Here is a 22,186-nt window from a genome sequence, read left to right as displayed (position 1 = left end):
TTGTTGTCAGTTAATTAACAAAAGTTTTTCACAGGATGGTAGTGACTTTTTTGACGAATGATAATAACTTTTGTGAAAATTGACAGTAACTTTTTCATTCGTCAATAATAGTTTTTTGGCTATTCGACAGAAACTACTGTTTGTTGGAAGTCGTTTTTTTTTTGTTCGTGGAAGCAGCTTTTTTTGTTCGTTGGTGGTAACTTTTCAATTAATGACGGTAGCTCTTCTGACATAGTGACATTTTCATAAGTAATGAAAGTTAAAAATATAAAATTTTTAATTAAAAATAAGAACCAAATCAATAATGTCAAAACACGCTTAAAATTAACTAAAAACAAATTGTATCGATATCTATACTATTATTAAGAGAAGAGATTTTGTTAGCCAAAACTAAAAAATTTGATAGAAATGACCCTGAAATATTACAAAATTTTGAGAATTAATTAAATCATAAGGGCAATTATGACAATTACAAATTATATTTTTATTAAAAAAATAAACAAAAAAATCCCACAACCCACTTTTGTCTCCCATAACTTCTCTCTACAATAACTGTTTTAATCCATTATATTTTTTTCTTTCTGAAAAAAAAAAAAAAAACACTTTCACATACAGAGCATGTGTGGAGAAAGACTAGTATCTATTAACCAAATTTACATTGCAGTTTCGATTAATACTTAAAAACATCAAATATATAGAACCATTATCTCTAATTTTACTTTTATAACGTGTCTTTAAAATCTTCATAACATACCAAAGACAACCAAGAATCGACCCACCAGCCAGCATAAAAAACCGCACAATGCATAAAAAACCGAATAGATAGATAGAACCAAATGTACCCCTCTAGGCCAATTTTGACGGTAGAAATCAGAGCACTCTTCTCCGAAGGACCACCACTTTCCCAATATGGCTCATAAAAAGCTTTTGGGGACAAAGCGGCTCTGTATGAAATGGTTCCACGGTCCACGGTCCACAGTCCACAGTCCACAGTCCACACTAATAGTGCGCCCTCAACACCATCAAATCACTCTTGAAAATAGCAAAAAAGTTATGGGCAGAAAAAGTCGTACTTCTTCTTTCTAAGAAAAATTCTGGGAATCCATCACCATTAAATGTCATTTTTCTAACACTGGAATCATAGTCTCTCTGGGTATATAAATATACACACACACGAAAAATTCCTCCCACTTGGAAAACAAAACTGTTTGACTCTCTCTCTCTCTCTCTCTCTCTCTCTCTCTGCGCGAGCAAAATGGGGCAGGGAAGCTCCAAAGAAGACACTGGTGTTTCTTCAGCTTCAGAGTCGTCCTCCAAAGCAGGAGGAGGAGGAGGAGGAGGAGGATCCAGTCGGTCTCGCCTGAAGCAGCGACTGCACCGTCGGCGTCACCGGAGTCGCTCCAATTCGTCGTCACATCACAAATGCCTCGCCGCCGAGGATTTCGTCGGAATCGCTCTCCTCACTCTCGTTCGAGTATGTTCCTTCTTCTTCTCTTGCTTGCTTGCTTGTTTGTGAATTGAGATTTGAATTGTAATTGGTGCATGTGTTGTGTTGTTTAGGCTGAAATGAAGTTCAAGGACAAGTGGCTGGCCTGTCTTTCCTTTGGAGAGCAAACCTTTCGTACACAGATCTCTGATCAGTAACCATTTCTTCTTCTTTTGTCTTCTTCTCTCTTTTTTTTTTTTTTTTTTTTTCAAGTCCTTTATTACTTTATTTTATTTTATTTTTGTTCTATCTTTGTATTACAACTCACAAGCACAGAGATGAATTATGAAATGCCAAGAAGAAACTACAAAACAGTAAAAACAGTAGAAAAGAAATGCTTCAGCTACTAAAGTTTTCAAAGATATTTGTCATAGAGCAAATAACTATAGTCGAAGAGTTTAGGTGAAAAGTAGGATTTCTTTTTTAAAAAAGAGTCTATTAACCTTACGTATACTGCACCAAACTTGTTTAAAACATTATGCTTGTGCTGGGTGTTGAATTTTTTTTTGTTTTTCTCTTTTTCTTTATTGCAGAACCGACAAACCTGTTTGGAATTCTGTAAGTACCCTAAACCACATATATTTGATTCTGTGTGTGTGTATATGCATTATGGCAATTACATCAATGTTTCACTTCTTCTTTGCTTCATGTTTTAACCTAGTGTCATCTATGCATTATGGCAAACTCATAACCTAGGTGATACTTTTATACCAGTGTGGGCTTACTTCTGGTGTCATTGTTACTTTGCGACAGTAGTGCATCGGAGAATTCCGAGTAAGGGAGCAATCAGAAAAGTTAATGAGAGATTCTCGTGTGTGGGTGCTGGGGGGAAGGCGAAAAGGATCGCTTGATGATCTGGGTGTTATGAAATTTGAGATAAAGTAGCTTTTCGGGGTGGGCAATAGTGTTAAAATAAATATGGCTCTTTTAGGGTACATGAAGTTTTAAAGTTTTAGTGGGAGCCGTTGTAAGTTAAGATGCTAGCTTGGTTATTGGCTTGTGGGAGGGTTAATACATATGATCAGATCCAAAAGAGAAGGCCTTATGTATGCATTTTCGGATCACTTTTAAATGTCGTAGAGTCCTGGAACTCTCAATACAGTATTTGAGATTGTGGGAAAACTCATCTCTCTCTGTATTTTTCCCTTTATTTTGCAGGCAAAGAAGCTTTGTCTGGACAAAAATGGGCCTCGTTTTGCAAGGATCTCAGTGTATGAGGTGTGTAATGAATTTAATTTATTAAGTCTCCCTGTATGGTAGTTTTGTGAAAGAGGTTTTCTTCTGTGATAATAAACTAGTCAAAGTCTTGCCACGTGGAAAGGACATGGCTTGTGGTCTCCTTATTTAGGCATGACTGCGGCATTTGGCATAGATTCTAAAGAATTTGGGATGCATTGTTATCAGGAACAACACATGATAACACCTTGAAAATGAAAAGTTAGAATTTCTTGTGGTACAACTACACAGAGTTTCTTAAATTGTAGTGTTCTGCATCCATCTCAACTTTCAGCTTCAATTATTTTTCTTAGTTGTTTAAACAGTTTTGATATGTGGGGCTGAAATCCACCACCTCCTTATTCTATTATCCGCATTCCAAAGTCACCAAAGAAAGAAGATTTTGAAAGTTCTATAGAGAGAAAAGAGTGGTAAACTGTTTTTTTTTTGGGGGGGGGGGGGGGGGGGGGGGGGGTGTAGATTTTTTTCACCTTCATATATATGATGGTCTTTTATAATTCTATGAGAAAGAGTCTGTATGTCAGTTTTTGCCTGCTATATTTCTACTTTAATTGGAAAATGTAGAAATGTTTAATCATTGCTGTAACTTTTGTATGTTTTTCCACCTGATTAAATATATTACATGATGCAGACGAATAAAATGTATAAGAACACTCTGATAGGATTTTGTGAGATTGATCTACTTGAATTTCTAACCAGGGTAAGTCACCTTCTTCATATATTACTTGTCATTTTTTAACATGTTACAATTGTTTCAAGTAGGACTTTGTATCTACTTTGCTGCAATAATGACACAGTTATGTACAATATCCGTATATACTGTTAGGAATTTTAAAATCTATCCATTGATTTGGGAAATTTCTGTATTTGTGTACCATTAGCTATATGGAAACAATATGCTGTTTACCTGAACTATAACAAAAATTCTAGGCGGATTACATCTATATAATTTGGCTTTGATATTCACAGAATACCTAGAAATTTGAGACTTTGTATGGCTTATTGGAATGGGCCTTTTTTATTTTTGGGCAAAGTGGATGCTTGCAATCATGGTTGATAAATTGACATAAACAAACATGCGTTAGAGTTACAGTTGAGATCGTTGAGTGAAGCTAATTTGAGTTTAGCTGTTTTTCCACTAAGTTCTGCAATACTTTGTCAGAAGCTTAAAGGTCTTTGGGGATGGAAAGAGGGGATTAAACTGATTAGTTGTTATGCTTAATATGTTTATGTTTATTTTATTCATTACTGTTCAAGATATTTGTCTCTCTAACTCTTACCATGGATGGTAAGCTGTTGTAGGAATTAGAATCCGATTCCAGTTCCGAGTGTGAGACATTGAACCTGTTAGATCCATCATCACCAGACAAAGTCGTGGGAGAAATATCTGTTTCAATATCTGTTGAGGTGTGCTATGTATAACTTCTAGTTTTGCATAATTAAGTTAAATAAACTAGTACTTGTAACATGTCTTTTGAAATTTTGACAGGACCCTATTGAAACAGAAAAGAGTTTTGCAAGACGCATTTTATCCATAGTGGTATGTTCAGATTTTTATATACAAGACATTGTTTGATTTTCACAGGGACAAATACATGTTGCTGTTCTATGTCTAGTTTCCTAAGGAATTGCAATGCATCTGTGCCTCTTTTTGTTTACATTGATGCTTACTAATGAAAATTGTGGATGTTTGTACAATACGCAGGACTACAATGAAGATGGACACCTTTCATTGTCTGAATTTTCTGACTTAATTACTGCTTTTGGGAATCAAGTGGCAGCGAACAAGGTTTGAACTATGTGTTAATATATAGGAAAATTGGTACCCGGTCCTTTGGGTTCTGATTTTTGTTGTCTGCTATCCAGTTAGATTTCCTGTTTTTGATTGGTGCTTACTGAAATAAACCCAGAATTTTTCAGCATTTTAAAAACTTTGCCACTCACTGTTATGTTCCCAGTCCCCTCTGTGTCAGCCTGTAAGTCGGTATTCACCTTACATCTACGAATGTGCAGTGTAGCATCTCATTTGTTAGAAGTTTTATCAAATCTTGAAGCTTTTAACAGGATGAGCCTTTGTAATTCAGACCCTTTTGCATTTCCTCATCTTCATGAGGAAGGGCATGAAATTCTCCCTCCCCACCCACTCAGGGTAAACAAATAAAACAAAAGGTGATTCCTAGACAAAAAGAGAGAGAAAAAAATCTCCGTGAGGAACATTAAAAAAATTATGGTACCTTGAGTATGTATTATTGTCCACATGTCCAGATCCTTAGTTTAAAGTGCTTGCATTTTGTATAGGTTTTGGGATTGAATACTATTAAGTAGGTTGCTCAAATATCAGATGAGTGTTACTGTGTGATATTTGTTTGTTTGTTTGTTGGTCTGTGATATCTTTTTCTTTTTGGTTCCATATCTGAAAAGTATCTTCCTTGCTTGCTAGAAAGAGGAGATGTTTAAAGCAGCTGACAAGAACGGGGATGGTGTTGTTAGCATGGATGAGTTGGCTGACCTTCTTGCCATTCAACAAGAAAAGTAATGATACATATAGATATTACAGCAAAGAGTTTAAATCATTAATTATATCACTAAAGATATCTATTGTTTATCTCCATATGTATTTCATATAGATATTTTTGAGAATTTAATATTCACTTTGTTCCTTTAATATGCCATTGTACATATAGATACAGTAATTTCTTTCTCAGCCCAAATTAGGAAAGTTTCGTCTGTTTCATGCTTTCTGTAAGTTTTGCAATATGGAAAAGTTGTCTTGTAAATGGTTTGATAGAAAGGTATTCTTTGGTTTATCCTTCGTTCGGGTTTAGATTGTTGTTTGATAGTGGCTTCATTTCAAAAATATTTTCTTATTATCTATCAGTGATGTTTGCATTCTTCACATTCTTGTTAAACCATTGACAAAAAATTGACCCCAAGTTAGCTCAACCCATATGTACTTCTGTAGCTGTTTATAGTTGCAGACTCTAAACAATTTCACAACCACTTTTTTTATATGGCAAACCTGTATTTTTTGGTGCACCATGTTTTTGAATTCTGTATAATTGCAGCATGTTTGAATGTAGAATGTATTTCCCCTATGTCTCATGTGAACAACCTGTGCGATTTACAGGGAACCAATAATCAATTGCTGTCCTGTTTGTGGCGAGACTCTTGAAGATTCTGATACGCTGAACCACATGATTCATTTGACCCTATGTTTTGATGAAGGAACTGGAAAACAGGTTATGACTGGAGGATTTTTGACAGATAAACAGGCTAATTATGGGTAAGAATTTTGCTATATCATGTTTGTGAGAGATAGTGAGAGTTTACTTTCAGTTTTGTGGTTATGCATATGATTCTGTGATACTAAGATAAACTTATATCTGTAGGTGGATGTTTAAGCTTAGTGAATGGGCCCATTTTTCATCCTATGACATTGGTTTAAACTCTGGATCAAGTAGTTCCCATATTCTGGTATACTTTGTTAGATTTTCATTTTCTTTAATTTCTGTTGATCTGTTCTTAAGAATAAAACTTTTGGGTGATGTTTTTGTCAGTTAGAGTCTGGTTTTCATGATTGTATTTTACATATGAATTCTATAGTTGCAACACTGGTCAAGCTATTTTCCTCGCATTTTTTCCAGTATTAAGAAATGTTTTAATGACATAATATCTCTGGTTGCAAGATTGACTCTTCAGTTTTAGGTGTTACAAGGACACAATTTTCTTCTGCAGTTTGTTGGCTGTGTTTTCAGTCATTTGAAACAAGAGCATAAGTTAGTTGTATTTGTCACTCTGAGAAGTTGGCATGGTGAATTTACAGGTGTAAAATTTTCTATATTTTGTTAGATTGGAAGCCTGAGTCTTTCAGTAGTTTAGGTCATCATAGAGGAAATTATATCCATACTGATGTACTATTTGATTGTTATGACTTATAAGTACTCGTTGATGATGCCTTTGATATCACCTTGAAGATATATCCTGTTTCTTCCATATTGCTTTTCCAACTAGATTATGAAATTGATCATATAATTGAATGGTTTAACTGGTGTGCATCATAGTACTTGGGTGTGGAGTGAATCCCACATTGCATAAGATCTTGTATCAGTCCACATAACCAATTGGTTCGAGTTGTATGTGTGTTTTGGCTCGAATGTCAACACATGAGGGGCATCGGCTCAAATCTCATAATTAATAAGTATATCTTTGAATTAGAGCTTATAAAGTCCACCTACTGCCAAATTGTTTTCTCTTGGGTGCCCAACTTTCTTCAGTTTTTAATTGGCTCCTTTTTCTCCACTGGCATCTCATTTTGTGCATTGAAGATGTGGTGCAATCATCTTTTGCTCTGAACTAAAATACTCATGTAATTTTTTCTTAACTATTTATTGCTTAGGTATTTGATCGGAGGACAAAGAGACTTGTGGAAGAATTGATAGATGGAAAGATTGTCTTGTCAATGAGAGCCATTTACCAGTCAAAGCTAGGGCATGGCCTTCTGGATACAGGTATATATTGATTATTGAATCGTGTTTATGACAACACATGTTATACAGAAAGAAAAGTGCAGAGAAGTTGTTATAAATCGCTTAATCTTGTTTTGTTTGCTGTTATTAATATAGGGGCTAAGGAGCTCTTGCAGAACATCTCTGAAAAGCAAGGGAGGAAAATGAACTCTCTGGAATCTGCTAAAGATATACCAAAATTTGTCGAATTTTTTAAGGTATGCTTATCTCTTCTACTTAGCATCATATTGTGACTAATTCTTTATGACTTTTTAAAAATGATTTCCTACCAAAAAGTACATGGAAAAGTCTGGAATGTGTCTGGGAATATGCTGGTACATTTATCGTACTTAAAAAACATGGAAAAGGCATGTGGATGCATATTTTGCAAAATATGGACACACTTGGGCATTTAACCTACAATAAACATTGAAAAGGCAGGGATGTTTCTGTATGTGCGCACGTGTGTGTGATGCAGCGGTTACAGCCTTCTACTTTATGAGAATGGTTGTGTCCTACTGGCCTTCATAATCTAACTACCTTGGTCTTGTTCTATTAATGCATCAGCATGTCCATTGCGCGCACACACACATGCCCACCTAATGCTTTCACCCCATGGAGTATGATGCCCTAGAATTTGGCTATTCCATGCCTTCTTTTGTGCAATTTGGTTTAGAAGTGCTTTCAGTAGTACCACGGTATTGTAAAATTCCTTGGTCTCACCTTCATCCTCTTACCATTCCTTGAAGACACTCATATCAGTTAAAAATTAGTTTAACTGAGAGCACAAACAGAAGAAAATAACAGAAATGACTAATAATTTTTTTGTATGATAGTTCTTTGCGCGATTTTTTCTATCATACTAATTGCATTTCCTTCAGGTAATTAAATGAGTGGACTTTCTGTTCACCAAACTCAATGCATTTATTTCTTGATTAGATCTAAAGATCTTGCAGATTGTTTCAACTTTTCAGTGCTTTTTTGTTTTTCCAGTCCTTAATTCTTTTTGTTTCGCTAATTCAGTATAAAGGAAAGTTCAGTCCATTACTATCTTAATAAAAGTTTGACTGGCAGCCCTCTGTGAATAGTGATAGTACAAGTAGATGCTGTTTTTTGCACTTGTGCTTTCAATTTCTTTCTTTTCATGGACTTTTAGTGCATAAAAAGTTAAAAACTCTGCAGCTGACTTCTTTTCTCTTTTTTTATTTCATTTTTCAAATCATATATTTACATTTATAAAAAAAAAAAATCTCTTTATGATTTATGCCTTGCCTGGGGAAATGACAGTGTTAACTAGAAATGTTGCGTTGTCTTATTTTGTCTGTGACACAGTTCTATTAGTTAGTTTAATGATTAGTGGTGTCAGTTACAAAGACAGGTTCTTTAGTTGTATGTGAGTTCTGAATTGTATGCTTTTGAAGTGTGTCTAAAACACGTTCATTTCGTTATTTTCTGAATAAAGCATGCGTATCGTTTTCATTTTAAAACTAAGCATCTTCTTTGAAACATAATTACATATCTATGTATATGTAAATGTTGGTTGTTGTATCTAAGCATGTGATTTGACTGTTTTTCAAAGGTGACTTTGATTATATATAACTATGGTATTGTAGGATCAACTCAATTTGGCCAAAGCCAAGTACCCTTTGAAATATAATTACATATCTATGTATATGTAAATTTTGAAATATAATTACTTATCTGTGTATATGTAAATACTGGTTGCTGTGTCTAAGCATGTGATTTGACTGTTCTCCATAGGTGACTTTGATTATATATAACTATGGTATTGTAGGATCAACTCAATTTGGCTGAAATGAAGTACCCTTTGGAACATTTTAAGGTAAACTCATACTTTATGAAATTCATGTTGTTTATTTAAATTTAGATAAAGTTTCATCTTCTGTGGCTTATCAGTACTTCTGCCACTGATTGTTTATGTTAACATGACCCAAATGTGTTAATGAGGTTCATTATATTCATATTTTTAAATTATAATTGTAAAATTAAAAATAAAGTGTTAAATTCTGCATATGTAGGCCAAAGTAGTTTAGGTACAATTCCTGTCAGTATGATTTTTCTTGATTGAATGAGCTTTGATTTGAATACAATTTGAGTTTAGGATTGAGGGTATCATTTGAAAGGATTTAGATGTCCTTCTCATTCATTTGCCATGTATCTTTTTTCTTTTTGGCTTTTTGGCTTAAGAAAGACTTGTAGTTATAGGTCAAAACTCATTCATAAAAGGTCTATTTCTCATCAAAAAAGGAAAAGAAGGAAGTTCTGCACATGCTATTCTATACCTTTTACATTCCAGCTCATGTTCTGAACTAAAATCATTTATCTTTCAAGTTTGACAAGCTTATTTCAGAATATCTTACAAAACTTGTGAGAATACTTCTGCCTTACCATATCCTTTGTTTGAATATTTGGGTTGGGAATTCCTCTGTGGACTCCTTGTCCATCTTGTTGTATTATGCTTTTCTCGAGTTTTCAATAAATGCTGTTTCTTTTAAAAAAATAAAAATTAAAAAAATTAAAAGGAGTTCAAAGTAATTTTGCTAGAACTGGACAAAATTTATGAATGATTTGTGACATGCATTTTGAAATTTTAAAATACCAACTAAAGTTCAAAAAACTCTTCCAACCATTCATTCGAAAGTCATCACTTGGTCCTTATTATAGGGTCCTCATTAGAAGCTCTCCCATTGATATACTCATTAACTGAAAAGCTTTTTTCAAATCAGCTATTGTGTTAATACGGCATGTTTAAGTATCCTCTGAAATTTTAGCTCTATAGAATGTCTAGATGTTTAAGTACCCTTTTCCAAAACTACTTTATTGTTCCTACTTCCCATGGAATATTCTTGACCCCCACCACTGGTTTTGGTGATGCAGTTAAGTCCTCGATCTCTTTGGTATCCTCCATTAATTTTATAAGGCATGATTTCAACTCAATAGCAGAGTTTTCTTTTGTTTTGATGTATTTTTAGCTATGATTGAAAAGAGCTGTCTTTGGCTGTTGGATCTAGTTTAGATACGCTCTTGGTTGGTTGATGACATACTCGCTTTTCTGGAACATTTGACATGTAACAGTGCCCTCACATTCTCAAGAACATAACATCTTTTTTTTTTTTTTAATTGTGTTTGTAGACATTCAATCAATTTTTTGTGAGAGAGTTAAAGCCTGGTGCAAGACCAGTTGCCTGCCCAGAACGTGATGATGTTGCCGTCTGTGGTGCAGATAGCCGTCTTACAGCATTCAGTTCTGTTGATGACAGTCTAAGATTTTGGATTAAGGTAATTTCTGACTAACGCACTTGGAATAATTCTGTGGCACACATACAAATTATTTTAAAGCATTTTTTTTTTTGGTGCTTGCCCTCATAGTTCAGGGAAAAGAATTGCTGCTTTTGTTTGATGCTGAAAATAGATGAAGTTAAATGATGAACATGGGTTGAAACTTGAAACTTTATAAGAATAAATCATGCTATGCCATTAATTACTAATTTAAATTCAATTAAAACTTAATCAACCCAAACCTTCTTCACTAGTAGTACATAGGAAAAATATACGAGTTGCTTGTCTATAAATTTACTAATGCAACAATTCTATGGCAGACGCACAAATTATATTAAAGCATTTTTCTGTGCTCGCCCTCATAGTTCAGGGAAAAGAATTGCAGCTTATGTTGCTAAAAATACATCAAAATTAATTGATGAATGTGGGATTGCAGAGAATAAATCATTTTATGCCATTAATTACAAATTTAAATTCAATTAACACTTAATTAATCCAAACCTTCTTGACTAGGTACTCATAGGAAAAATATGAGGTGCTTGTCTATTCCATACTATATTGATTATAAACCTGTCTGCATGGACTTTGCTGAATTGATATTAGATGTGATCTAAAGTGTTGTTGTGACTGCTGAACTGTTTAGCAAACTAATCTGTCGTACAAATGTAGCACTCCAGAGCTGGCAGTATGTGCAGTCCCAGAAAAACTAGAGACAGATATTATATATATATATATATATATATAAAATATCTGTGTGTGTGTGTGTGTGTATTTATATTTCATAGAATAAAGTTAAAGAGATAAAGGCAAACTATTATAAGTTAGGTCTGGTTGGCACATTCTTTTATATTTCTTATGTCTCCATTAAGCCATATTATTTATTATTTGATCTTCGTCTAGATTTTTGAATGTCTTTTGATCATTTGTTGTTACTTTAGGGTCGGAAGTTTTCAGTTCAAGGACTTCTGGGGAAAGATATTTGTTCCAGTGCTTTTATTGAAGGAACATTGGTTATCTTTCGTTTGGCACCACAGGTATCTGTCATTGAATGCACTTTATTACCTTGTAGCATGAAGTTGAACTTTCTATTCTCTGATTCTGTATTTTGATACTAAAATCTAACATTGATTTAGGATTATCATCGTTTTCATAGTCCTGTTTCTGGAACTGTTGAGCAGTTTGTAAATATACCTGGATGCCTATATACGGTATGTGATTGTAGATGTGATATTTTCTGGCTTCTCTTGAAATCTTTTTGGTATTCCCTTAATGTTCTTCCATTTCCCTTGTTCAGGTTAACCCTATTGCTGTTAATAGCAAGTATTGTAATGTCTTCACTGAGAATAAGCGAGTAGTATCAATTATATCAACGACAGAGTTTGGAAAGGTTAATGACTGCAATCATCTGTCTTTTCAAAATGTTAAAACTCTTTTCTATTATCATGTCCCGCTTAGCTTGCATTCCAAAATGAATAAATTATTCATGTTCTGAAATCTGAACTCATAATTGGAGTGGCACTAGCGCGATCCGTTTCATCAACTTTCTCTCTACAGGTGGCTTTTGTTGCAATCGGTGCAACAATGGTTGGCAGCATTACCTTTTTAAAGAAGGAGGGAGACCATGTTGAGAAAGGAGATGAGGTTAAGATTCTCTATTTGATGTATTTTGGGTTTCTATATTATGTAGAATATACTCTCATCTGTTTTTAACTGGCATTATGTTCATCAGTTTGGATATTTCTCGTTTGGTGGAAGCACTGTGATTTGTGTTTTCGAAAAGGTTAGTATTGGAATAAATGTTCATAAGATAAGATATCACCATGTTGGGGTTCTTTTGGCTTCTTGTTATATCTTGAAAAGAAGCAGCATACCATTTTCAGATTTTAACTGCTGTAAATATAACTAGGTCCTCTGGCTTATTGTGTGTGTTGTCATGCAGGATGCGATTGAGATAGATGAGGATCTCTTAGCAAATAGTTCCCGATCACTAGAGACCTTGGTTTCTGTTGGGATGAAGTTGGGTGTGTCAAAAAAACAAGCCAACATTGGGTTGCCAGACTTACATAACTGTGTGTTGCAAGATTGAGAGAGGTTTCATTCTTTGTACTGTTGAAATTTATCGACACCCTAGAGTTTTCTCATACTTTTGTCAACTAATGATATGACAAATAAATAAAGTTCAGATATGAGTAAATGAAATACCATCAGCTGGCTAAAATGTTGGAATTTGATTTGGTGCTTGGAAATTTAAGCTAGGAGTTGAGCAAAATATTGTACTTTCTTCGCAAACCTATCCAACAGATTGTATCCTGGGTTATTACGGATGGAAAAATAGTGGTAATCATTTAAAGGAACAGATTGTATTCTGCTCGATGTTAACGTATTGCCGCAGCAAGTTGCTGAAGAGTAAAAGCCATCAATTTAAATTGAGCAGTGGAGAATCCAAAACTGTTTCTTGTAAAGTTAATAGGGGCGAGATATAGAAGCTTGCTATAGCCTCTATGGCAATTCGTCAAACATGTGCCACATCCTCAACAACAACATCAAGAACAAAATATTATATTCATGCTAGCTATAACACAAAAGTAACTGCTTGAATGTTCAGTTGTTGAGTAAATCAACACAGTAAAAAAATGGTAATATCTCTCTAACCACAAAAGTTATCTGATTGACAAAAACTTTTACATGCTAGCTATAACAAAATATGAACTCCAATTGACTCTTTGTGGTGATCCAAGATAATGTGGATCAAAGTCTCATATGAAGCCTCGATGTAGGCAAATTAGAATAATAATAAAAAAAAATTAATAAAAAGCACCACAGAGCATCACAGTCTCTGCTAACTTTTTCAGACTATGCAGAAAATTATACATTTTCACCCGCACGGCTTCTTAGCTTCTCATAATCATTTTCTTTCATGTGTAAATAAGCACTAAATTGCAGGACCAATGTCACTGAGTTGGAGCAGCAACAGGAGCACCACCCAATCCCATTTTCTGGCCCAAAAGAGCAAGCTGCTCCACAAACTCCTCTCCTGTGAGTATTTCTGTTGTTCCATAGATAACATGCCTCGTAGGCTGTTGACGTTGAACAAGCTCTTGCAGGCTCCCGTACTCCACATAATTTCCACCTCCAACCATGAACACTATAGCCTCCTTAAAAGGTCCTTTTAAATGGCTGCTTCCCGAGCTTGACTTTGGAGCACGAGGATCAAACATAAGGTAAGAATCAACTTCTGGATTCGGCTTTCCCTCCATCAAAGCCTCCACTGTCCTAGTTAGTGCCAGCTGCCTATCACTAGATAACAGATTTTTGACACCTGCTGTCACGGCACTAATGGACTGCCCATAGAGCTTCTCTGCCCAATCAACTATATTGCTTCTGCTGGCAGAATTTGCTGATGCCAATGAGACATTCAGCGACTTGATCTTCTTCACATACTGAAATGCACGGGTATCAACCTCTAACTCCCTGAGGGCTGCTTCCACTAATTCGACTTCTCCCTGGTTAATGCTTTCTGATGAAATGAGATACATGATAGCAAATCGCAGTTTATCCATCTTAGTTCCTTTTCCTCTAAGTGCACCCAGAAGTTCTTTTTGATCAATGCCCCCTCTAGCCATCATGTCATACTCCTTGTTGGCAAAAGCATCAAGCGACCTCTCCTTGATCTCACCCAATAACACAGTTGCAATATTTGTGTGCTTATCAATCACCTGCTTCCTTGCAGTCAACTCAGGTAAGGAGTTCACTGCATTCATCAAATGTTTTGTGTTTCCAATCTTATCTGTCCCATCAAACTCAGTTCCATCATTCCCGCCAGTCCTTCTATTTACCTCATCAACATCCTTCTTATACTTACTCAATTGGCTCTCAATCTCCCCTGCTACTTCAGGAAATGCTAAAGACCAATTTGCTGCCCAAAACGGGTCTGAGCTATCTAACTCATATGACTTCATCCCGCCCTTTTCACCTGGCACATTCAACCTATTAAGCCTCAACCCAAGAACATCATGCACCAACGGTTGGTACCTAAAATCATGCTGTATGCCCACAGCCAACTCGAAGTTACGGTCAAATAGACACAATATAGGACGCTGAAAAGAGCTCACAAAATTCCCACCTTCTGTAAACAAATTGTTCTTCGACAACAAGTGGTCACGCAGTCTCTGATCCAATGCCGATGCTACCATCTCAGCCGGTCCGCCACGTGGGCACCTGATAATTGGCACAACAGCAAGGGTGGCCAAAACACAAAACAACCCACCAACTATCTTCTCAATAATCTCCTCAATGTCACGGTCCCCTGCCGAGGGATCATTCAACTGAACATAACTAGACTTCTGTGCCAAGGAAAACAAATTATCCTCCAGTGTCACAAACTCCAAATACTGATCATGCACCTTTGAAATCCGATGAATCGAATCCGAATTCACAGCCCCAGATGCGAGATCCTCAAGAAGCGGGCGGGGGATACAGGACGAGAAATTAAGATGGAAGCTATCATAGAGCAGGCTGGAGGTGTCGGCAATGATGCGCTGAATGTTGGCAGGGGTGGGCTGGACAAAGTAGACGGCAGGCACATCAGGGACGGGCTTCCGGTCCTTATCAATGAGGAAGAAAAGTGTCACACCGTGCTTTCGAAGATCCTTAACATGGATGAGTGGGGAGAGAATGTTCTGGCAATACTTATCATAGATCAACATCTTATAAACCTCTTCGTTTGCCATACCCGTCGCATTAACAGGTTGGTTCAGATTCAGCATACGCGCAATACATTCTGAATAACCGAAAAATTACAGATCAAACTCAATATCTCACACAAAAATCACAAAATTAAGCAAACAATTTAAATAGTGCAAAGAACAAATCAAAAATCCTCCATTGAAGTACAGAAGCTTAGTTCAGAAAGTGAAATTACAAGATCAAATTCAACAACACGATCCAAAACAAAGCGGATAGAATTTAACAAGCTCGAACGGCAATTCCACTACAAACTTTCCTAGGGTTTTCTCAGACAGCTAATTTGAGATTTTGGAGTTATTCCAGTAATTTAATTTTACTTTCCCGGTTCGGTGGAAAAATTAGATCTAAAAGAAACTAGAATGAGGAAGAACGAGAGCAAGTACCTGTTTGCCTTTGCCGGAGATTGAGAGCCATCGCCGTCAAGTCTACCTCCTCCTTCCTCACAGACTCAGACTCAGGTCTACGATTTTCAAAGAGCTCTGCAAATTTCTATTTTTTTTTTCTTTCCAAAAAGAGCTCTGCAAATTTTGAGGGTTGAGTCTGGGATATATATATAAGTAGAGAATTTTACTCCACTGCGGCAGATTCCTTACTAAACGGTAGACACACTACCAATTAAAACGCGCCACGTCGTATTAAATAAAGTTTTAATTTTTCATTGGTTGTCGACCTCTAGCTATCTCCGAGTCGTACTAAAAGAGAGCGTTGGAGTGGCAGAGACGACGTCGTTTACAACCACCTGATTATGAACTGGAGCTGCTAACTTATTCAGAAGAAGGCTATCTTAATTCTCTTTTACTTTTGCTGGCAGTATCACCAAGTATGCCTATGGGCTATTGATGAGAGAGAGAGAGAGAGAGATCCACTCATGAAGCCAGAAGGAGGAGAAAGTGTTGATGATGTTGCAAAGATGGAGTCACAATTTCAAGGGTAATTTTTATCTCTATTGTGTATTCCTACATCTATTCTTTTTCTTTTTTTGTTCACAAAACTGAGCGTCTTTGGTAATGAAATTGCACACTTGCAGCTTCTGTTAGAAAACCTCATTAGTTAAATAATGTTTCACGTTGCATGTAGTTTGTGTTTTCGACAAGGTTGGTATTGGAATGAATAGTTTTTGAATGCACATAAGATATCACCATGTTGGGATTTTTTTTGGCTTGTTATATCTTGAAAAGTTTCAAGATCAGCAACATACCATTTTCAGCTTTTCACGGCTGTAAACTAGGTTCCCCTGGCTTATTGTGTGTGTTATCATGCAGGATGCGATTGAGATAGATGAGGATCTCTTAGCAAATAGTGCCCGATCACTAGAGACCTTGGTTTCTGTTGGGGTGAAGTTGGGTGTGTCACTAGACCTAGGTTGCCTACAACCTTCTTCTGTTATTTATAACTTGAGGTCATAACACCTCCACTGAGAATTCCAATTCAAGCTACCACAGCAATTTCTATCAGTCAACTCCAGCAGTGTTTTTATTTTTATTTTTTATAATTGATTGCAACTTACGTCTCCATGTTTTGCAAAAATGCAGCATACATCAGACTACTAACGGTAATAAAAGAAAACATTCTGAAACATATAGCCGATTCAAAATTGAAAGGGAAAAGAATGAATTTTCAGTTTACAACTAATGATCTTTGCGTCACTTCAGTTTTTCAAAGAGCTTCGGTGCAACCTGCATTGCGAAAAGACGGTTTTAGCTCAAGATACACTTACTGAATCAGTCTCAATATAATTTCGAAGCAGTACTTACACATTTGTCCACACAAGACCAGTGATCAAAATATTGTCCAGTACAATGCTTGTGGCCGCTTTCATCACCTTGGATCCTCTGAATACACGCCTGTAATAAATTATGGGTGAAACACCGTACAAAGGATGTGAACTTATTACAGTTGGTGTGTAACTCATGAGATGTACTTCACAATCCATTTCTTATATTTTGGATGAAATGAAATTTCACAGCCTCCAAGGTTGCCATTTCTTAAAGTTAACCACCCGTCAGTGTCCCTAAACCACAACATGGCCTAACAGCTAAAATAATAATAATAACAATGATAATAATAAAATAAAAGATCCACTAAATTCCAATAATTTTGTTTTACAATATAAGGCCTCCTGACTGCCCACCAAGGAAAAGTACATTAATAATCATATCAACAACAACAGCTTCAATGACTATCTCTTTTGTTCGTAACTTAAATTATTAATAGGAACTTTCCTCTTTTTTCTCCCTAAGTGAGTTTACAACTCTTGAAAGTTGCATACCACTAGACTAGTATTCAAAATTTAAAATGAAAAGAAAAAAAAAAACAAAAAATATCACTCTTCAACAAGACAAAGTGATGCATATTTCATGCATAAGATCATTCATAAGAATGTTCTGTATTTTGATACACTATTGTATACTCTTTTCATTGATGACTCTCTCTTTGTTACTTTCTCTAATCTCTACTGCTTTGCCTTGTTATCATGACTTAGGAGATGTATGCTATGTTGTAAGCCTATAACCCAAGCGAAGCCGTAGGAAAAGAACTTCTGTACTGCATCTGCCATAATAGTATGTTTTTGACATGGAAAATGGGATTGAAATTGAGGAAGTTGCTCAAAAGAGAGAGATTTATCATTTTTATTCTAAGGATTTTTTTTTTTAGGTAATATTTCTGTTGAGGGTAAATGAAGATGAGGACATCCAGCATTAAACGATGGCTAACCTTTGTTGCCAGCGACACACACACACACACACACAACCTTTTCCGGGGTTTTGGATGACATATGATCTCTGGTTGCATGCTAAAGAACTAATAGACCTTTGAGACCAGGACACAGTTGGAGCCTTGGAGGGACAGGTGAAAGGACACACACACACACAGCCTTTTCCGGGGTTCTGGATGACATATGATCTCTGGTTGCATGCTAAAGAACTAATAGACCTTTGAGACCAGGACACAGTTGGAGCCTTGGAGGGACAGGTGAAAGGAAACATAACACAAACAGGACCCAAAAACATTACTCTATAATTAAAAGTGGTTTATACAGTATATGTAAGCAACAATCCGTTTCAAACATACACCAACAGGATTACAAACTTTAGCTATTTCCATATAGATGATATAAATTATGCCATCCACAGTGATGCACTGATGCCAATGTACATTAAGAATAGTTCAACTTCTAAGTCAGCAATATCAAATTCAAATTTCCATAATGCTGCAAAATACCTGATACTGGAGAAATGGTTTCACACATTTTGGTTTGCAAGACTCTTCAAGGTACTTCTTCTGATCAACAGGTTCATCATCCGCCCTAATATTTTAAGAAAAATAATGAGTGGAATATACAAAAGAATCACACATACAATGCACGGACAAGGATACAGGCTGCAGGATGTGATCTGACATTATATGTGGAATAACATTGCAACAGTCATTTCCATTGACTTCACAAAAAATAAAACATGAAAATTCTAATATTATAGAACACCCAAAAGCATAAATTTGCTATTTTCCAGAAACACCAGATAAAATTAGCATAGCAACCCAAATACCAATGGTTCACTAAGAGCGTAACTGAAAAGGTACTTAATATATGAAACCAGCTATTCGCGTTAATGAGGGGTTAATGTTTGTAAGCAGAACCAGGGAGTAGAACGTAGTAGTCACCAATGGTTTGTAATTTGAATTGTCAGTTTACCAATCAACAATGCCAAGCAGTAATATTTGAAACCAGCTATTCGCTTTAATGAGGGGTTAATGTTTGTAAGCAGAACCAGGGAGTAGAACATAGTAGTCACCAATGGTTTGTAATTTGAATTGTCAGTTTACCAATCAACAATGCCAAGTAGTAACTTTCATGTCACTTATTATCACCTGATAACAAAAACAAATTTCACCTGATAACTAGGGTAGGCTTCAAGGTAAACTAATTTAAAGACGAAGAGCTGAACATCCATTTCAAAGTTACTAGATGGATTTGCATAATCTCCATCCATATGACCATTATGACGAACTTAGATTGCTATAAAAATACATTTCTCTATATGAAAAAACTTGGTTTCTTCAACTAAAAGAATGACAGTCCGGTTTGGTGTCTTTTGCCTATCTCACATTTCCAACTTCTTAAAGAATTCTCTTTCTGATTTTTTCAAACGTACACAAGATCAAAATCATCACCTAGCTTTAGAGTTTAGACAGAAACAATTATGACTTGCGGAGGTGCTACCTCTTAGTATGACCTATTGTAAAACCAGTCAAAAAGAGTAATGTAATGTTCCAATAAAACTAAGACTCTATCCCAATCCGTAGTGTAGAAGGGGGTCAGTGAAAACAATAATTTGGTACATTTTTAGACATGGAAGAATAAGAGAAAGATTCATGAAAATGTTTCCAGAGGTAAGGTGTATTGTAACTAGCAAGGTGCAAGCATCAACACCTGTAGGTTGACATAGCGATAATGAATGGATTCGCATATGCAATCTTGCAAGAATGAAAATATCAAAACAGAGGTACAAATTCACAAAACGCAATGAAAACAAAATTTGCATTTTTGTAAACACAAGCCATATATGACAAATATATTAGCAATAAAACAAAAAACATGACACTTACATTAGCAAACAACCAAAGGAGAAGTAGAGAAGTCACAAAACTCAGCACGAAGGAGCCTCCAAACCACCTGATTATGTGAACAACAAGAAAAGTTTTTCTAAATATCCTCAGTTGGTAAAGAAAAGAAAATGCACAATGTAATATACATCACTTCAATAACATAACAGAAATTCAAACCCATGTAGGAAATACTGAATGCAGAAGGACAATAGTGAAAAACACCACCAATGTTCGAGTTAAGAATCGAGCATTTTTCATAAGAAAATGAAGAGAAAAACCAATACAATCTGAAACTGAAAACCAAAAGTTTCAACATCCCAACATAAATCTATAAGGCCATCTCCAACCCAGTTTTAAAAGCTAATGAATCAGAGACTTGAAAAAACCAAAAACACAAAAACAAAAAATCGTAGATTCATGAAACAATTGGACAGTGAAAGAATTAGATTGTAAACCCTAAGTTAGTTTAAGTAATCAGCACTAAACATCATGAACCACACTAGTAGCACAAGAGATGGAAAGCTAACCTTGACCCAAGGGAAGAACTATGCAACAGCTTCTCAGTCCGTTGATAAACTATGCAACAGCTTCTCAGTCCGTTGCTTTTATCAGGTCGCTGCTTTTCCAATTTCCGTTCTATAAAACAGGTCTTCCTTCTTTTTTTTTTTTTCTTTTTTTTTTTTTTGTGCGTACAATGAGGCGCACGTTCACAATTGGAGTGTTGGGCATCTCCAACAACATAATACTAAATTTAATTTTTAGCTATATATAACTATTCGGAAAACTCAACTTTAACGGACTAGTTATAGTTAAGTTAAATTTAACTTTAGACAAAATGGCTAGCTATATTTAGCTAGACAATCAAGAATAGCTAAAGCAAAAGTTATATTTCTCTCTTATCTTTTGTCCACATGTTAATTTACAATTTGATAGAATATGGTATATCACTTACAAATAGCTACTACTGTTGGAGCAACATTGTTAAATCAATTGCTATATTTAAGAACTTTAGCTAAATTTAACTAAAAAGTAACTTCTACTGTTGGAAATGCTTATATTTGAACCCATCAGATATTTTAATGTACCTTATCATCTAATATTTGTCATTTTTCTTTGGTACAGAAAACTGATAGTTGGGTAATTTATTTTAAGGATTGAAATTTACACTCTATTTTACAATCTACAATCTATGTTTTTTTATTTTTATTTTTTTTATAGTATATTAACATCACATTTTTACAACACACTACAAAAAGTCAAAACTTAATATACTAAAAAAAGAAACATCCCAATAATATCTCTTTAGCCACTCCTGAGTAACATAAGAAAACTATTCACGCCTGAGAGAAAGAAGAGAGTTTCCTCCCTGTCCAGCGGCGAGCTTTTTCGCCGTCGTCGGATGGGCCATTGTTGACCCCTTGTGGATTTGGTGAAACGCGGTGGTTGTCAGTGAGGCCTAGGAGGAGGAGATCACGGCGGTAGGCAGGTTTTGGTTCGTCCCTCACTGGCTCGATCGGCAGATTGGATTTCGGGTTCGAAGGCGACCAGGTTGTAACACGAACGGGGCGGAGCGGCTGGGGTCTATTCAGATTGAGTCAGTCTGGTTTGGATCTCAAGGATCTGATCTGGTCTGGTATTTCTCCATGGAGATTCTGCTTCGATCGATCTGGGATATCTGGGATGTCGCATCTCCATGGTGTGACAGGGATGGCAGATCGATGTTGGAGGATGTCCGACGAAGGTGGCGGAGCAGAGCGATGGAGGATCCGCCGGCAGTGGGATCGAGCCAGGCTTGGATGGCGTCTGGTGTATCTCCTGCTTCCTGGATTGGCCCTTGGGTTTGAGCCCTTTTCTGGGTCCAAGTCTGGGCTGGTTGTTTTATTTCTGGTTTTCGTATTATTATTTTTAGTTGGTTAGTCTTGTCTCGCCTTTGGCGAGTAATAAGTCCCCTGCAGGTATCTTGTAGGGCTAGTCGGGCTATGTGCCTGTGTGTGCACTCAAAGTGTCTTGTCTACTCTAGGTAGGCAGCGAGTTCCTTGCTTTGTCAAATGGTCACTACCACCTAGTGGTAAGGTGAAGCTAAGTGTCGTTGGATTTATCCTCCGGTGGCAACATAGTAGGAAAGCTATGCGTATGGTAATTATGCTACGTTGTAATCGGATTACATATCGAGTTACCTTTCCGTTATGTCACTGCTATGTCAAAGCAAATAGAGTCTCCAGTAAAGCGCTCTTTGCTAGTTGCTGCCTAGTTGAATACAATTATTTGGTCGAGACTCGTGATAGTATTTCAGGACTTTCTCCCA

The 22,186-nt window shown here is 36.0% G+C and overlaps 3 protein-coding genes across 4 annotated transcripts; 1 reads left to right on the top strand and 2 right to left on the bottom strand.

Annotated features, from left to right (window-relative positions):
* Positions 1–979: 979 nt before the first annotated feature.
* LOC112180503 (phosphatidylserine decarboxylase proenzyme 2) lies at positions 980–12,768 on the top strand. 2 transcript variants are annotated; one of them, XM_024319063.2, is made up of 21 exons: positions 980–1,474; positions 1,561–1,640; positions 2,020–2,044; positions 2,645–2,704; positions 3,354–3,422; positions 4,025–4,129; positions 4,212–4,262; positions 4,428–4,511; positions 5,163–5,254; positions 5,850–6,005; positions 6,112–6,196; positions 7,119–7,230; positions 7,345–7,445; positions 9,023–9,070; positions 10,381–10,527; positions 11,466–11,561; positions 11,661–11,735; positions 11,822–11,914; positions 12,082–12,168; positions 12,257–12,307; positions 12,467–12,768. In XM_024319063.2, the coding sequence occupies exons 1-21, from the start codon at positions 1,256–1,258 to the stop codon at positions 12,611–12,613; spliced, it is 1,983 nt and encodes a 660-aa protein (XP_024174831.1). In that variant the 5' UTR covers positions 980–1,255; the 3' UTR covers positions 12,614–12,768. The 2 variants fall into 2 exon arrangements, with proteins under 2 accessions (XP_024174831.1, XP_040367999.1); XM_040512065.1 differs by lacking the exons at positions 980–1,474; positions 1,561–1,640; positions 2,020–2,044 and adding an exon at positions 2,116–2,532.
* Positions 12,769–13,164: 396 nt separating this feature from the next.
* LOC112180504 (SEC1 family transport protein SLY1) lies at positions 13,165–15,813 on the bottom strand. The gene is made up of 2 exons (XM_024319064.2): positions 15,657–15,813; positions 13,165–15,307 (listed from the first exon to the last, which is right to left on the bottom strand). The coding sequence occupies exons 1-2, from the start codon at positions 15,685–15,687 to the stop codon at positions 13,479–13,481; spliced, it is 1,860 nt and encodes a 619-aa protein (XP_024174832.1). The 5' UTR covers positions 15,688–15,813; the 3' UTR covers positions 13,165–13,478.
* Positions 15,814–16,720: 907 nt separating this feature from the next.
* Positions 16,721–20,506, bottom strand: LOC112180505 (cytochrome b-c1 complex subunit 6-1, mitochondrial-like). The gene is made up of 6 exons (XM_024319065.2): positions 20,458–20,506; positions 20,409–20,426; positions 19,882–19,948; positions 18,496–18,580; positions 17,028–17,117; positions 16,721–16,949 (listed from the first exon to the last, which is right to left on the bottom strand). Coding segments are annotated over exons 3-6 (210 nt in total). The 5' UTR covers positions 19,884–19,948; positions 20,409–20,426; positions 20,458–20,506; the 3' UTR covers positions 16,721–16,916.
* Between the last annotated feature and the right edge of the window lie 1,680 nt (positions 20,507–22,186).

Source organism: Rosa chinensis, chromosome 7 (genome assembly GCF_002994745.2).
Source record: "Rosa chinensis cultivar Old Blush chromosome 7, RchiOBHm-V2, whole genome shotgun sequence".
Lineage (NCBI taxonomy): Eukaryota > Viridiplantae > Streptophyta > Magnoliopsida > Rosales > Rosaceae > Rosa > Rosa chinensis.
This window is presented reverse-complemented; position numbering and strand designations above follow the sequence as displayed.

Bases quoted from the DNA above. Each gene is read 5' to 3' on its own strand.
- LOC112180503 (XM_024319063.2), top strand. From the start codon at position 1,256: ATGGGGCAGGGAAGCTCCAAAGAAGACACTGGTGTTTCTTCAGCTTCA. The intron at 4,512-5,162 runs GTTTGAACTATG...CTTGCTTGCTAG, and splicing joins ATCAAGTGGCAGCGAACAAG to AAAGAGGAGATGTTTAAAGC. The intron at 7,446-9,022 runs GTATGCTTATCT...ATGGTATTGTAG, and splicing joins AATTTGTCGAATTTTTTAAG to GATCAACTCAATTTGGCTGA.
- LOC112180505 (XM_024319065.2), bottom strand. The intron at 17,118-18,495 runs GTATTTTGCAGC...AATTTATTACAG, and splicing joins AACCATTTCTCCAGTATCAG to GCGTGTATTCAGAGGATCCA. The intron at 16,950-17,027 runs GTAAGTACTGCT...TTCGCAATGCAG, and splicing joins GGTCTTGTGTGGACAAATGT to GTTGCACCGAAGCTCTTTGA.
- LOC112180504 (XM_024319064.2), bottom strand. From the start codon at position 15,687: ATGGCTCTCAATCTCCGGCAAAGGCAAACAG. The intron at 15,308-15,656 runs GTACTTGCTCTC...TCGGTTATTCAG, and splicing joins TCTCCGGCAAAGGCAAACAG to AATGTATTGCGCGTATGCTG.